Source organism: Anser brachyrhynchus, assembly GCF_964034855.1.
Source record: "Anser brachyrhynchus genome assembly, chromosome: 1".
NCBI classification, from domain to species: Eukaryota; Metazoa; Chordata; class Aves; order Anseriformes; family Anatidae; genus Anser; species Anser brachyrhynchus.
Genome location: NC_137694.1, coordinates 10,831,382 through 10,847,760, shown reverse-complemented (window position 1 = coordinate 10,847,760; position 16,379 = coordinate 10,831,382). Strand labels below are relative to the sequence as shown.

At 33.3% G+C, this 16,379-nt stretch overlaps 1 protein-coding gene across 9 annotated transcripts in view; it reads right to left on the bottom strand.

Moving 5' to 3' along the window:
• The window catches only part of CACNA2D1 (calcium voltage-gated channel auxiliary subunit alpha2delta 1), a 407,082-nt gene that overhangs the window by 20,583 nt on the left and 370,120 nt on the right, over window positions 1-16,379 (bottom strand). For 5 of the 9 annotated variants that reach the window (XM_080597555.1, XM_080597552.1, XM_080597558.1 and 2 more), the window contains 10 exons: window positions 13,907-13,968; window positions 11,623-11,714; window positions 9,678-9,738; window positions 7,790-7,887; window positions 4,688-4,772; window positions 4,375-4,437; window positions 3,323-3,426; window positions 2,005-2,091; window positions 1,572-1,639; window positions 353-391 (listed from right to left, as the gene is read on the bottom strand). In XM_080597555.1, coding sequence (XP_080453681.1) covers window positions 353-391; window positions 1,572-1,639; window positions 2,005-2,091; window positions 3,323-3,426; window positions 4,375-4,437; window positions 4,688-4,772; window positions 7,790-7,887; window positions 9,678-9,738; window positions 11,623-11,714; window positions 13,907-13,968 — 759 coding nt within the window. Of the gene's footprint in view, window positions 1-352; window positions 392-1,571; window positions 1,640-2,004; window positions 2,092-3,322; window positions 3,427-4,374; window positions 4,438-4,687; window positions 4,773-7,789; window positions 7,888-9,677; window positions 9,739-11,622; window positions 11,715-13,906; window positions 13,969-14,155; window positions 15,679-16,379 lie in introns of those variants that run through there. The other 4 variants (XM_080597556.1, XM_080597557.1, XM_080597559.1 and 1 more) reach the window with 2 other exon arrangements.

The window sequence follows — 16,379 nt, the reverse complement described above, 5'->3', positions numbered from 1 at the left end:
TTTTTTTTTTTTAAATTATTCAATTTTTTCAGGATTACCTTGTGCTTTGAAAGTTATCTTTTTCACATTTTTCTACATTTCATTCTCTCTTGGTCTTACTCTGTTGTTTTTCTTTTTCCCTCTAGTTCTCATAATCTTACTCATAATCTTACTGTAATGATTCTTGAAACAAACACTTCACCTGACTTTTATTCCCTCTTTTACTCTCTCTACTTCTAATTTTCACAAATGGCTAAGTTTTCAAAATATTAATCCTCAAATAATAACATGATAGAATAATGGTCTAGATAAATCTAGAGAAAATTAGTCATTTTTTCAATAACAGATATTCATAAACTGAATATATTCTTACCATACTGTTTCTTTCACAGCCACAGATTTCACTGTTGCACTAAAAAACAGAAGTATAGTAATCTTCACAAAAAATGTTTCTTCACAAAAAAAGTGTTTCAAAAGAAACAGTATTTTTCATTGATATTTGTCAATCAAGACATGAACAAATGATGTGATTTTCAATATCTGTATATTAACCTACCTTTGGGGGGGGGGGGAGGGGGAGACTTACCAAGATTTCAGGTATAAAGTAAAAGAGAAAAGACATGTGCATTTGCATGTATTTTGAGTGTATAAAGAAAGCCTAGAAAACATTTACCAAGTATCTTTTTGATTGCAAAGCTTCACCAATCTCAAAGTATGGTAATCATATGTGATAAGGGAAGCCCACCACCTCTATTTAGCTTTGATTATTAGCATGTTTCTCTCTTTTTCTTGCAATATGTGTGAATATACACACATAACTGTTTCCACGCATTATATCCGGAGCAAAATAATTACCATAATGCTGCAGTCATTCATTTCAAATAAATTTCTCTCTTTTTCATTTTTTTCCTTAGCTCTGACATTTTAAGCAATGCATTTACCTAGCTCTAATACCTACAATGACCATAGTTACCAATTCCCTTAATATACAAACAATCAAGCAACACTGCCTTATCCAGTTGTTCCGTAATTGTTTCCATTGTGTGTCTCCCCTTTCCCAACGTACTACATAATGATTTAGTTTTTCCTTTACCTTTACCTTTTTCTTCTTCTCATTTATACCTAAACATAATTCTATGACTATATGTTAGAAGTAAAAGGGCTAAGTGAGTATTTCATTAATTTCTGCTAAAATGCTGTGATGTTGATTGCAGTATAAATCCTTACTAGTCACTGCTTACACACCCTCCATATTAAATAAAAATAAATTCACTTTTTTCATATTTTTTTGAAGAAATTCTTTGTAGATTTTATTCACTACTACAGCATGATCTTAGTAGGCAGCCTACAGGCTACAATATGTCATTTTTTTTGGTCTTTATCCATGTTCTATAATTATGAAAGCAAGACGCGCAAAATGCAGCCTGTTTCAACATAGATTTATTTTGTGCATTTGAATGATTTAAATACCACAACTACTTGGCATCTATGCATCAGTGTGACTCTGGCACAAAAGGCTGTTAGACCTATTTGCATCTGAAGCTTTGAGAAATGAACATAAAGTTCAAAAAAAGACTTGGACAATTGCTTACCAGGCTCTTGATTGTGGTTTTTGTGAAATTTTCCATCCATCTGGTTGCATCAATTTTTATTCCAACAACTAACAAGAAATACATGAAAGTCTTTTTTAGTAAAATGCAAAAGAAAAAAAAGGTAACTGTAGAATCCTAAAAAGGAGGAAAATTATAATAACATCTAAATTATTAAACTGCAAAAGGATAAAATATGAGTTTTGCTCTGTTGTCTGACCACCAACATCCTTCATGAGACTAATAAATTAACTAGTCTTACTCAAACACAGCCAGATTGCTGCCTTGATTTCCACTACTAAGATTAAAAGTCTTAAAGGAAAAAAATATTATATAAACTGAAGCTCCTTTGAAATCTCAATTAAATTTCTCATTCACTGTTTAGCAACAACAAAGTAAGACCTGTATTTAGAGTTTTAGCTCCATTCTATCTTACCTGCAGGTTTCAGAAGTTTCCCGTTAATTGTTATTTCCACAGCCTTGCTTACCATAATACCTGTTTCATAGCTATTGGCACCACTTTCTGAGAGTATAGAAGGAGGGGGAAAAAAAAAAGAAAAAGGGTGAGATAAAAGTCTCTTCCTCTGTAACTGAAATTAATGATTGTTCAAATACCCAGAATCATTCCAAGAATGCTTATTTGAAAACCTAGTTGTACTTCTTTATTTATCACCTGTAATAGCTCAGATCTAACACCTAGATGACTAAGAGAAATAGTTTTGCTTACTTCTCTTCATTCACATTTTGTATGTGGTCTCTTCATAAAGTTACTGTAGCCTTTTTTTCTGCAAACAGGCATGAATAACTTTACACACTGTTAAAACTAGGATCAGAGCCAAAGATTTTATCCTGTTGTTGTCTGTATTTTTCAATACAGAGTATACTAACACCACTCAATAACTGACAATTACTACTTTGACAGACTTCAGCCTGTTTTCAACACTGCTTAGTATGAAAAAGCAAGTTAAAAATACATTCCCTGGAGCTCTTTAAGGAACAACAAAGGCTTCAAAGAATTTATTTAATTACCTTGTTAATATTTTATTGAGAAAAGATGTAATAAATGCATATGAAATAACAGCAATAAAAGATCCCATATGTTTAAGAGGGAACTATGTCATTTGTGGTAGCATCTGCTTTTAGATGAGCTTGGCAAGGTTAATGCTGCTCACATCAGTAACGAGCACTTACTATTGTGCACATACAGGTTTTAAATATCACAGTATTTAATATAAACTGCTTTGGTGAGTAATAGTTATTTGAAATAGAATTCAAAAGCAAAACTTTAAACTAAGCTGCAGTGCAGTGGGTAGAGCTGTGGACCCTTGTACCTGCTCTGCCAAATTAGGTTCACTGCTGAAGAAATACACAGAATTCAGCTCAAATAAGTTTTTTTAAAGTAGTCTTATTCTCTTGAGTGCAATATTCTTTGACTTCCTTTTAAATAATTCTTCCAAAGCGTCTTCAGAAAATACTCTTCCAGTATAATAAACAAGAGCAAATACTTTGCATATCTTCTCAGCTTTGTTAATTATTGACAAACATGGCCAACAAAGTAGATTAAAAATTATTATGTCCTTGGTGCATTCCCAGCTACCTTTCCCTTAACAATAGGTGATGTCCCAATACTTCTTTCCTTTTGAAGTGTCAGACTTGAAACCTTTGTTGGTGAGCTCAACTGGTATTGGAAACTTCCAGAAATATACTTACATTAGGCTAGCTAGCTCCAAAATTTCAAAACAGTGATGACTTACTGTTGTAGTACGGAGCTGTGAAAATGTAGTTGTCATTATCTAAACTCCGTTTATAGAAGCTGACTTCGTAAGTTTCAGCATTTTCCAACCAATCTTCTCCTGCCCTAATCATGAAAAAATAATAAAAAAGATGGTTATCATCTCATGAAAGATATGCTGCACAGGTTTTCTTTTTTGTTTTGGTTTGGTTTAATGTTTTATAGTTGGAAATAATGTGAGATTCACTTATATAATCCTCAGACTTTGTTAGCTTTAGCTGGTTAAGTGCCAGGTGCCATTAGTAAAACAAAACTTTTAGAAAAAAAAAAGTATTCTAGGAACAGCATGGATCTTGTCTCCTCATTTTTAGATATACCGAGATAAATATTACTGCGTTATTTACAACAAAACATAAACAAACCTTACCACATGTTATCTCTTAAGAAAACACTATCCTATTCTCTCATGACATTAATAACATGAAAACAAACAACCAAAAAACAAACAAAACACTGTTTTGGGAAGTAAAAACCACTGGCATTCTCCCATTTTGGGGAAAAAGAATAACCTAAACAATCAGATAAATTTGCCACTTAATATGTCTGTACTGGTACCCTCACTACTCCTGATCACTGAAGGTAGTTTTTAGTTGATTATATGATTCAACTTCAACATTCTCTTTTTGCTCTCTGGTAATGATACATTTTTCTCTTTTAAAGGCCCTGGATCACTTGGTCTGCTCCTACTAGTCTAAAAAAAATCACCTACTACTTTATTGATTTTCTGTCTGCCAGCCTGCCAAACAACCAAATGCTTAGGAGTAATGAGGGATTAACATGGCCCCACCACCAGCACAAAGGCACTCCTTTTACTGCTCCTCTATACTGATTAGAAACCTATATTACACCACCTGCTATGGAAATAATATGTTAAAGATCAGTTTCAAGCAGGAAGATAGATAAAATCAAAGAAAAACAAGACATCCCGTTTGTTTTATAGTTACCAGTGCAGATTTAGACAGTATGTAAAGTTGCTTTTCATTATCATATTACACTATTTTATAATATTCTTACCTTTTGGGAAACACTCTGGTAATTCCACCATCTGTAACAACAAATTGTGCAGCAACTCCATCCCTGTAAACAGGAGTTTTAAAATCAAAACTAACGTAAATCTTAAGTTCCTATGCCAAGGGTTGCCATTTAAGTGCATAATTGTGAATTAAATATCTATCCCATGTAAAGATTAACTGTATATCTGTATATATACACACATATATATTACATTATTACCAAATCATTAAGAAAGTGTTTATTTTTCAGGCTTTGAAATTCATTTAAAACAAACAAACAAACAAAAAAAAAAGCAAGTAACAAAAATACTTACAGATACAGCTTACTCCAATAATTTTGGGCTAGTTCAGTTGTAAATCCTGCATCCAGCAAAACTCTAATGACCATATCAGTATTACCTAGCAAAAGAGTCAAAACACTCATCTGAAACCATATGACATGGGGCTTAAACTGCTAAAATGAAATTCCAATTGTCCAGATTCCAATTGTCCAATTCCAATTGTCCAGATGCTACTACCAGCAAAATTAGGCTATTTTTATTATACATTCTGTCTAACTTCAAGTTACATCAAGTAATCCTTGTTAAACAGACTGTTCTGAAACTCCTGTGTTCACTTCAGTTTTTGCTTTGTTCTATCCTAAAAAACTGTCTTTGCAGCAAAAGATTAAGCAAGTTGTTTAAGGCACCAAGTCTCAACTTTGCAAGGCCCTGTGTTATATTTGGAAATTAACTTAATTTTAAAACACATTTTCATTCAAACATTTTTATGTCAGTTCTAAAGAAGTTCTAAAGAAGTTGCACACAATTAAACGACATTTAAATTTTACTGAGTACTTACTCTTACATGTTACAAAAATTGAGATAATTCAACTACAATATAAATATTTCAATCATTTAAGTCCCAAACTCTCACAAAAACAAACACACACCTATTTGTCTTCTTTTGAATTAGTGGCTTAGATGGGTATGTCATTTTTAAATATCATTGAAAAGGTGACTTGAAGTCAGTGCTTCTCAAGCATCTTTTTCAATACTAAAAATACTTTTTAAAAGTAGCTTCTAGGAATGTTCAACTGAAGCACACACTTTAATACAGACTTTATCACTTTCTTTTTAATGGAAAATTAAACTGGGCTATAGTGTAATTACAAGTGTAGAGGGAAAATCTGGTGCTTGGTTTTTAATGTCACATAGCAAAGTAGTGTTAGAGTTATGACTGGAATCTGCAGCTTTGAATTCTGCAAAACTCTGGCCACTCAGCCTTGTAGAACATACTGAACATTCATTCAGAAAATAAAATATCCATAAAATACTTTTTCTTCGGTTTTGCTCCAGAGACCCATGACAGTCTGAATTTCAGATTCAAGAAAACTTTTTTTTTTTTTTAAATGCCCTAATTCAACCTGTTTTCACAAAACAGATCATTAAGTATTAGGGTATTGAGAAACTCCATAAGCTTTAGCCAAAAGGCTTTTTCCCACTGTGGCCTGAATTTGTAGACATGCTATGCGTAGAGCCAGCAGCTCTGATCTACCAGCAGGAAGCACTCTCTCATATCTTTTTAATACATATTTAATTCTAATTAAATATGTTTACATGGCTTGGCTAGGTAAACCTGCTAAACTGCATCTAATGCCACAGATTCACTTCCTGTATTCACTTGCACACTATCATGGTATACTATGTAATGTAAACAAGGGTACTGCCGTTGGACCCCTTGCTGCATCCACATTTTACTAGAAATTAAATCAAAATGCTATCTGAATACAAATATTAGAATATGTTTCCCCAAGTGATATTAATTTCTCCTAATAGACTCATATTTTTCTGGATGCATTTTTATTTGGGATTCTCATGTACTCCACACATCTCCACAAAGTGACACTTGCTTACATAAGCAGATGTTTCCAACAAGGAGGGTGAATTACTCTTACTGTCCACTTAGTAATGACAGAGGTAGCTGTCTTACTTCCTGGCTAACTTATAACAGGCTCAAGTTGGACAAGATTAGTCAATTAAACTCAGGGTAACTATTAATATATAGAGACATTAAATTTATATATTTTTTTTTCAATTTAGGGATTGTATTAGTTATTGCTTCTGAGAAACATTTCTAGCTGAGGATATTTCCTTCAGTCAACACTGTTTGCTTACTTATACAGAACAGTATTTTTTAAGTATTTTAATTATAAGAAAAAGAAGGAAAATGTGATTTTTATTATCGATTCCAAAATGAAATATACCAATGATTTGGTAACATTTTGGCTTAATTACTTATGTGTATTGTTGTATATCCTGGTGTATACTATAATATCATTAAATATGCCCTCAATATTAGCTTATATAACTAGTGAGCATTAAACTAGAGTTCACTTCTGAGACTGAGTCAAAACACTCAAGTAAAATTTCAGTCAGTGATATAAGTGAATAAGATCACCCTATTTAAGAAGAAAAAAACAACACACACACACACAAACAGCTTTTCAAGGCAGCTTCACTTTGAGAAGATTTCGTATCTAAGGGCACATTCCTTCAGTTACATAGTTCAGCCAAAAGTTCTTATGTATGTTTTTCTAGATGAAAGCTACAAGGACCCCACCTCAAACTGACCAGCTACCCCAGAAAGCAACATGTTATAAAGTCTTGGCTAAAGCAAGAATAAAAAAGTATTTATTCCAATTATTTATAAATATTAATGTTAAGTAAGCAAATCCAAACATTAATTTTTCACAAAAACAAGACTTTAATGCATTCCTGGTGGTTTGTTCAAAATGCCTAACTCCTCATTTATTCTAAATGGAGTTTAAGGCCAAATTTAAATATGAGTACCATCCTAAAGCCCAGTGCTCGCCACTGCAGCAGTTACATCCATCTATGATCTTAAACAATTCAAGCCTAAGAGAAATCTCTTTAACCAATCTGTGAAAGACCTTTCTCATCTTTTATTCTGGTTCTATTTGTTCTCAGAATTTTTTCTTTAGTTATATAAGCTGACAAGAAAACCGACTGATGGTTTCATTACAAGAATTTTAAGTCTTCTTGAGATATACTTTGGCTGATTATCTCAAGAGAAAAAAATATCAATTCAAAATACTTGGAGTGCACAAGAACAAGCCAGTAGTTGGTTGCTGCCAAAACATAAGGTTGAAGGGAAGCATGTAAAACACTGGATGCATTATGCCCTGCAATCATTATCATTCTTAAATGAACCCAGAAAACTCCAGACTACAATCTGTCTTGCGTAGAAAAATTCAACACTAGATGTATTTCTATTTAAAAAATAATAAATAACAGTGAAGATAAAAAACAACGTGTGATTTGGGCGTGAAAGCTTTCATTTTGATTAATTCTCATTTATGAGTAAGTATTTTCCTAAAGGGGGGAAAAAATCAGAGGATTGAGAAGAGTACTTACATGACGGACTGTTTGGAGTATTTCTATCAATAAACTCATTGAAATTTAATAAAAATTCAGTGTTGTTTTCTGATTTCTTTACATCACTACAGTATTCTCTGAAAAACAACAAAACATCAGTCTTCTAAGATGTGTTTCACGTTTCTGAAGCAGACAAATATGAATCAGCAATGTGAAAGTGAAAGCAGTATTGTGCCACTACTGTGAGGTGGTTGACTATGTCACTTACACAGTCAATATGACTTTAACAATAGTCCTGATCATATTCAATATTTCAGGAATATACAGGAAATCAAGGGTTCAAGTGCCTGCCTAGATGTGAATTATGACAAAGCTGCATGCATGAGATTGGGCACAGATTCTCAGAAAAAACACTCTGGACTTGTGTAGGCCATGAAGTTAGGAGACCATAGAGTCTGTAAAATAAATAAGAAAATGCCCAGGGAAATTAGACGCCTGCTGGGTTAAACTGTACTGGAAAGTATTTGGACTGCTGTAGGAGAAATTGTCACTTCATGTTCAACTAAGGCTGGATTTATGGGATAAGATCCTAATTTCTGAGAAGTCTTAAAGGCAATTTTAATAGAGTACACACCCTATACACATATAAATGCTCTTTGTTTTGACATATGCAAAACAGATTAACAGTAAACTATAGTCGTTTATATAATGCAAAGCAGTATATCAGTGGGCAATTCACTGAATAAAAATTCGCACAATAAAAGTCACTGAGCATTTTGAAGGCAAATATTAGATGGCGAGTGGCATTAGACAGCTGTAATTAAAATGTAAAGAATATTCAGCATTAAAGCCAGGAGCTCTCTTTTTAACTGAACTTTATTAAATTAACTTTATGAACAACAGAAATCTGTTTGAATATCATATTAACCTATCTTATAACTCTTTACTTACTTTACCATAATCCTGAAAGACTATAGGCATAATTTGCTGTACTATACCAATGTTCACATTTAAGCAGAGGTCCATATCAGACAGGCCTTTTCCATATAGATCAGTTTAACAACTAGTGACATGTTGGAAACTGCTAGTGGGTACAACTGATCATAAATAACATCAGTCCTTCAGAAAAATTAATTAAACAGTTAATGACGAGAGTACATTTGAAGATAGAAGACTATGTCTTACAGATGAATCAATAGAACTGTCTGAACTTAAAAGGATACAGAAATTTATAAGATAAAAAAGGAATGGACTAATTTTTGACTCATCTTTGTGGTACAGCATTTCTGTTATTTATCATAACTAACTTAAAGGAAATTATTTTTCAGAGCTATTTATCTTACTATATTTCCCTTGCAAACACAATTTTCCAAGGACAACCAGGACCACACAATTTCACATGAAAGAACAGGGAACTAATGAACTGACTTGATCAATTTTTCAATGACTCAGTCAATATGTGTGTTCAGTGAATGAAAAAATAGTTCATTCTTAAGTGATAGAGAGCTTTGAAACTCTTCAACTTAAAAAAAAATAAGATTTCAAGGTAATTACTACATTAGCTATTTTACAGATGAGAAGCTAGGTTACAAGGCAATAAAATCTTGAAAGACAGCTGCAAGAAATGTACAGATGTGTATAGGATTTCCATGAAAGACATCAGTAAAATAGGATATGTCAGATTTTACAGCTCTCTTTGATAAACACAAAAAATGAATCAGAGCCTGATGATGCTATTAACACTCTAGCACAAAGAAAAGAGTTATTTTTGAAAACATGAATTTAGTAATTGCTCTTTTTCATTATTATTATTATTTATTTTTTCCAAAATATTTATTGGTTAAGCCCATATTTTGTAAATGTCATTAACCTGATCAAATTCCTATTTACTGCTGAAATAACACTTACTACTGGGAAATAAACCAACCTTGGTGCTAAAAAAGTATAGCCAACTTCATCAAAATGATCAAGCTTCAGTGTTTCTGAATCTACAAAGATGAAGAGAAAACATTAAATAAGTAAATGATTTATCACCATCATTTCCCTTCTCAAACACTTGACTAGCTTTTGCATGCATCTATGAAAGAAGGAAATGTTCCTTTTGCAACATTCCCCTACTAATATACTTTATATTTCTCAGTATGTTACAGCGTAGGATGAAATTATTTGAATATTATATACAATGCACACCTGACAACAATAATGTATCTAACAACCTAATTAGAGGTGACATTTAATTATCATGTAAATGTATTGGATGCTTTCATTAGAATTACAATCTGATACAAAGAAATATTTGAGACAAAGAGTTGTTAGAACATGAAGGAAAATGTTTCTAGTATTTTCAGCAATAAAGATTAAAAAAAAAAACACAACTCATCTATGTAAACATCACTTTCAATGCTACTGAAAATAATGGCTTTAAAAGCTGTTGTCACTGAACACTAGGACCGGATGAGCAAAGATTAGAGATTCACAACATACTACAATGTGTATGAAAACAGAAAAACACTTTACTTTTTTTATTTTTTCTCCTTTCTATTGGTATGGTACCCAATGAAAATGGGAAAAATCCTGAGATGAGGAATACAGAGGAGAATGTCCAGTAGGAATAGAAATACAAGTGAAAAAATATCAACTGCAGTAAACAGAAGGAAATTGAGCAACAAGAATATACTTGCCCATTTTGTTTGCCACTATCCATCAGAAAGAGAAAGCAGGGAAACAGAAAAAAACAGGGTAAAGCAAAAGGGGTCACAAACCAATATTTTATTCAAACAGCCCCTTGAATAAAAATATTGTGCATAGAAAGATCAAAGGTTCAATTTATGTACAGCTGTAGTCTGGAAAAAGACAAACATCTTTGAACACTGGAGAATATATGTCCTTGTCAATTATTTCTCAAGTACCTTCTATATACTGTGGCTATTTCAAGGGTCTGTTTTGCAGGTTATATTCATGTAAGTGCAAAAACAGATGATCCAATGCATAAAAAGAAACATATTAACTTACTAAAACTTTAACTTTAAACTACTTAAGATTTGACAAAGTTATAAAAATAAATCATGAATTATTAAAAACTTGCTATAATCTTCATACCCAGGAGGTGAAGGTAGAGGACAGCAATTTCATTAGTTTTCTCTAATCTATGCCTGCCAGAGACATTAACAGTGCTTTTCTAACCTTGTATTTAACTGCATATTTGTTCATATTTGGATAAAGAAAGTTAAAAGGAAGTGATGAGTTCTATTCTGTCTACTATCTAGATCTTCTAGTTAGATGTTATATAGATGTAGTAAACAGAAAGCTTTCAATACTCACAAATATCATTCCCAATTACCACTACAAAATCTGTAAATGGCTTGAAAATAGTCTAAGCCAAAAATGCATTACAAACATCCACTAAAACTATTTGTAGAGTGCAAAATAAAAACCTAGCCGCAATCCAAATGAAACAGTGCTGTCACATTTATCTATTTCTACAGGCATTAAAGGTAATTTGCTAAATATAATACTGCACCTACAGCAAAAATAACAAAGTAAGCTTACTACTATAGTCCATATCATAATATTTACATAATAGAATGAAAAAGAATAGTAACCAGACCCTTAAAATTACAGCAACAGAGGATACGCAAAGCAATGATTCTACAGGTACATAGCAAGGTGGAAGGGATTGTCAGTGAAACTGGGGTACCTGCACATATTCTATCTTTATAGAATATTTCTTGTACCTTGGGTGTTGGATTAGAATCATTGCTGCAGATTTTGGGTACATATGGTAACATTAGTGAATTCAACAAAATGTATGAATTTTAAACATTTTTTAAAGTGAATCTGAGACTTGGCAATACTTGACAAAACCAGGGAACCTTCATAGTACTTACATCTGGCTTGAATTAATGGTTCATCTATTTTGGCTTTAATATAATAAAAGCTGTATGATGGTAACACCAATGCCAAACTGCAAGAGAAATAAGACAAGTAAAACAATTATGCCATTTGCAGCAGTTTTCTAATTTCATCTTTTAAGTGTTTTGAAACCATTTAACAAGTTTGGAAATTGGATTATCATAAGATGAGATAGTTATGTAGCGACATACCAGCCACACACTATGTAATAGGTACGAGTAGATTCATATGGGTCTTGAAGTTCCCTGTGTTTCTTTTCATTTTTATTCAAACATTTAGGCATAAATGCACTTTATTAATGATTGAGGAATTTCCAAATAATTTCAAATAATAAAAAGCATGGTTTGTTGTATCTTCCTCTAACACATTTAACATTACAATGTAGCACATGTCAGTGTGGTGACTGACAGTAAAAAACACCATATAGTACTGTACCGATTTGATGCATGATTAACTCATTAAAAAAAAATTATTAAGGAATTTATCTTGCAGTACTTGAATTCACTTTATGTTCAAGATGCAAAATATTTTCCTGAATCATGCAGTCACCATTAATAACCTTTGATCATTGCTGTGCAATAATATCTTAAGATTTGCAATGCATGTTATTTCTGTTATGTTAAATATATATTTTCTGCAAAAAAATATAAGGCTTTTATTGCCACTAATTCAATATACATGTAGGAGAGTTCAGTTTTAAAAAGGTATGTAAAGGACAGGAGGTGCAAATCATCACTGAAGAGGTATCATCACATCCTTAATATTTGTTGTCAGTTTTCATGTCTGCAAAACTGCAGAGGTATCTAATGGATAGCTGCAGAAATTAACCTTAAAAAAAAAAAAAAAAAAGTTGCACAATTGTGCCATAAGTGAGATGACCTTTAATGATACATGTGCCATTTAAACAGAATGTGAGATTGCTGAATATTTACTGATAGCCTTCTACGTATTCTCCTCTAGGGAAATCACTAGCACTTTACCTGTCATTAGCAGCTACTGCCAACAGAAATTGCTAATTAAAATCTATAATTTTATGTTTAACAGGCTTGCTGCAATGTGACTCCATGGATTTATTGCTGCATCTCATGCCAGGGAGCTCTGTATGAATTAAGAACTCATACAAACCAAATATCTTTCTTTACTGATTGCTAGATGGCATATTATGATTAAAAAAAAATCTTTTCCCACTGAGGATAATGAGTATAATGACAAAGGAAATAGAATATAAAAGTAGGATGATGAATAAAAGATAAAGTTCTACACCTACATTCACTTGTTAAAACTGATTTGTTTGGTTTTGCTTACAAATTAATGTTTGCATTCTCATTGGCTGTACACCTGTACAGAAAATAGCAGAAAATAGAACCAATACAATAGCTGAAGGCTATTGTAATTCACCACAATACAAATATTATTTTGGTAAACAGTTGACTCGGTATTTGAACCATCTAGTTTTGAACTTGAACACTTCAACTTTTTTGAAATTTGGTAAACCTTAACTTCTTTTCTAATGTCAGTTTGCTACATTCCTTCCAAAGTTACAGAGCTGTGTGCTTAAATGATTTTGGAATGATATACACACCAATGTTGTATGCAACGGGGGCAAGATTTATACCATACTTCATTTGTTCCTGCTGTCATTGGTATATGATTTTTAGATAATTAGTCACAAATAGATTGAAGATTTCAGAGATAATCGGTAGCGTGGTTCCTGCCCTTAAGATCTGACGCGTAGGTTAGCAATGTTGTGATATAAGCTATAAAAGTGACTGAAAGAGATTTGCACAGAATAATGTGTTACATTGTTTATTGAGATAAAAAAAATATGGCATCTTTCTTTTTAATGTGCATATTAAAAACAAGAACATGGAGACAATGAAAAGAAAAGAGGAGGAATCTAAGAGAAAGTGTACAATTAAAAATCAAAGTACACAGTGATACAGAAAGTAGAAGAAAAATAAGATTCTTTACACCAATCACAAAATCCATTTTTTTCCTGCATAATGAAATGCACTAGTGGTAAATCTCAACAGTTGGATAGAAGACTGAGGTTCTCTTCCTTAGACAAAGTAACAATTCTGAGCTGTAAAGGTTTAAAGGAACCCAGCAAATCCGGTAGGCCCAGACACAAAACGACCTGATCCTGACTTAACTAGTATAGAAAATATAACACTAAAAATACTAACCAAAATAAATTAAAAGGACATTTAACTATGCAGAATTCAGAGAACAGAAATAAGTTACCTGTAATCAGTGCCATTCACAGCAGTCCATGTGTATGTTCTGTTTCCTTTATCAATGTATCTCTACAAAGAAATATTAGTCAAGAAACAAATTACTAATTCCGAAGCTTCAAGTAGTGTTCTCTTTTCTTGAGAAATGAAGTATATAACCAAGTCTGTTGGGACTCTAGTTATTACTTCACTAAGTACAACTTGAGCTGCAACTACTATTCTTAAACAATTTCCAAAGTTATATTATGCAAAAGAATCATCTAAATCTTTTTATTGAACAGTAAAGAAATGCAAATTTAAATAAAACCAGACAGATACTATCTACCATTTTCCCTTTTACTTTCATTAGCCAGGCCTATACAAACTTTTTGTATGTGCTTGGAATTTGATAAAAATGTTATCTCCTTTATGGACTATTTTGCATTAAAATGACAACAACAAAAATCAATTAAAAAAGAAGAATTTGTAAGTAACTCTGTAACAACAACAAAAACACCTGTGCCTGTCCTTTCAGTATTACAGTACCAGTGATTGTAATACAGGTATTACATTGCAGTCATAGGTGCAGCCATATAGTTCTGACTGTACCGCATGCTAAAATTACATGTGTTTCTAATCACATTAAGAAGGTCTTGCATTTGTGAAAAATTTCGAATGGGAGTAAATTCTTCCAATCTTCTATTCTTTACCCAAAATTTATTTAAAGTATTTTAATACATTAGGATAAGCTTTACCATTCACTTTCTTTTGGTATGAAAAAGAAAAAAAGAATGACATGATAGGCACAACCCCACAGTTCCGTATAATCATTAATGCACATACGTCAGCACTGGCTGACAGAGTTTCACTCCATTTTCTACACTGAAAATTAAAAGTTTATTCCAGCTGCAACATACTATTATTTTGCAGATTTGAGATTTGTAAGTATACACACTGCAACATCACATACAGTGATGAAAGGTATCACAGGTTCATTCTTTTACTGTGATAAAACAAAAGTGTGAAAATGGCCATGGTAATGAGAAAGAGACATCTTTTTTTGACATTTATGATTCAAAACCTCCTTATTACTTGGTTCCTTCTTGTCAGTACAGCATGATAATTTAAATCATTTAATAGTCATTTGGGAAAAAAAAAATAAATGCATATATCAGTGGCTAATATCCTAATATATTTTATATTTAAGGTAAAAGGATGGCTGAACACACTCCTTTCCAAGCTTATCTATATTCAATAACGTGCCTATACTGTTACTTCAGCTCAAGAATAATTAGACACTTGAACCTAGCAGTGACAACACCTCAAAATCATGCACAGCACCATGGTTTGCACACCATGTGCAAATGCAAGAGAAAAGTAGGAAGGCAGGAAGAGAACTGGGCTCATATTAAATCCTCTCATCACCAGCGCTGCGAGCATACCTGAAGGCAAACTGGCTGAAACCTCCCTTCAAAGATAACGCAGCACATCACATGTCCTCGTATGTCTGCTCCCATTTACCTTTGCCTACTTTATTCCTGAGCCATCTGAAGCAGTCTCACCCCAGCTGGTCACTGCCGAAGAACCTACATGTTATTGCAGTTCTTGTGACCCTTCAGTTTGCACTACTGCCCACCCCAGCTGCCCAAATGTGGCAATGCTTTTGTTCCTCTGGCATCTTCTCTGTTAGTTGGAAAGCCCCTGAGGCCTTGGGAGACTCCAGCACACCCCACCCACGCTTGCTCTGAGTACAGTCTCTATGCTGTAGTATGAGGTCATCTCCCAGGACACTGCTGGGGCCAGCTGCAATACAAAAAGAAAGCAATGCAAAAACCCAAAAGCAAAACAAAAAGGACATCAATTTCAAGCCTCGAGACTGCAACTGTCAGTTCTGAGCAACTGACCACATCAGCCCTTTTTATAAGAAAATATATGAAGCTATCAAATCCTAAGTGATGCATGGCTCATGCTTGGCCAGTGGTCTGAAGCAGCTTTATTCTGGCTCTAGCAGCCTGAAGCTGGGAGGATGTAATAGCCTGAAGCAGTCACCATTGCCAGCCATCTCTGGCTGCTGCCTTCTCTCTGATGGGTCTGAGCAGAGGAAGAAATCTCAGGCCACGAAGCAAGGTAAGGTGAGGGAAATTAATTTCACTGGGGACTTGAAGCATCTAGGAACAAAAGGCTTGAGATATTTTATTCTATTTGAATAAAATCTTTCAGTTTGTGGTCTGGGCTGTGTATGACTGACACATTCTCATGCACCCAAGGACGTCATATTCCCCCCAGTGCTGTAGCTGACTCCAGCATTTGCCAGCATGAACAATTTCCCTCCCTCACTCTTCTGGCAAACAACTGTAGGGCCAGCTGTTATGGCCTTTTCACAAGGACACCACGCAGCCTGAGAAAAGGAAGCACAGCCTGAGATCTCTTCAAAAACTTTGCCATGAATGCAACTTCTTGTACAACCACAATGGTGTTAAATTTATTTATTTATTTTTTTGGAT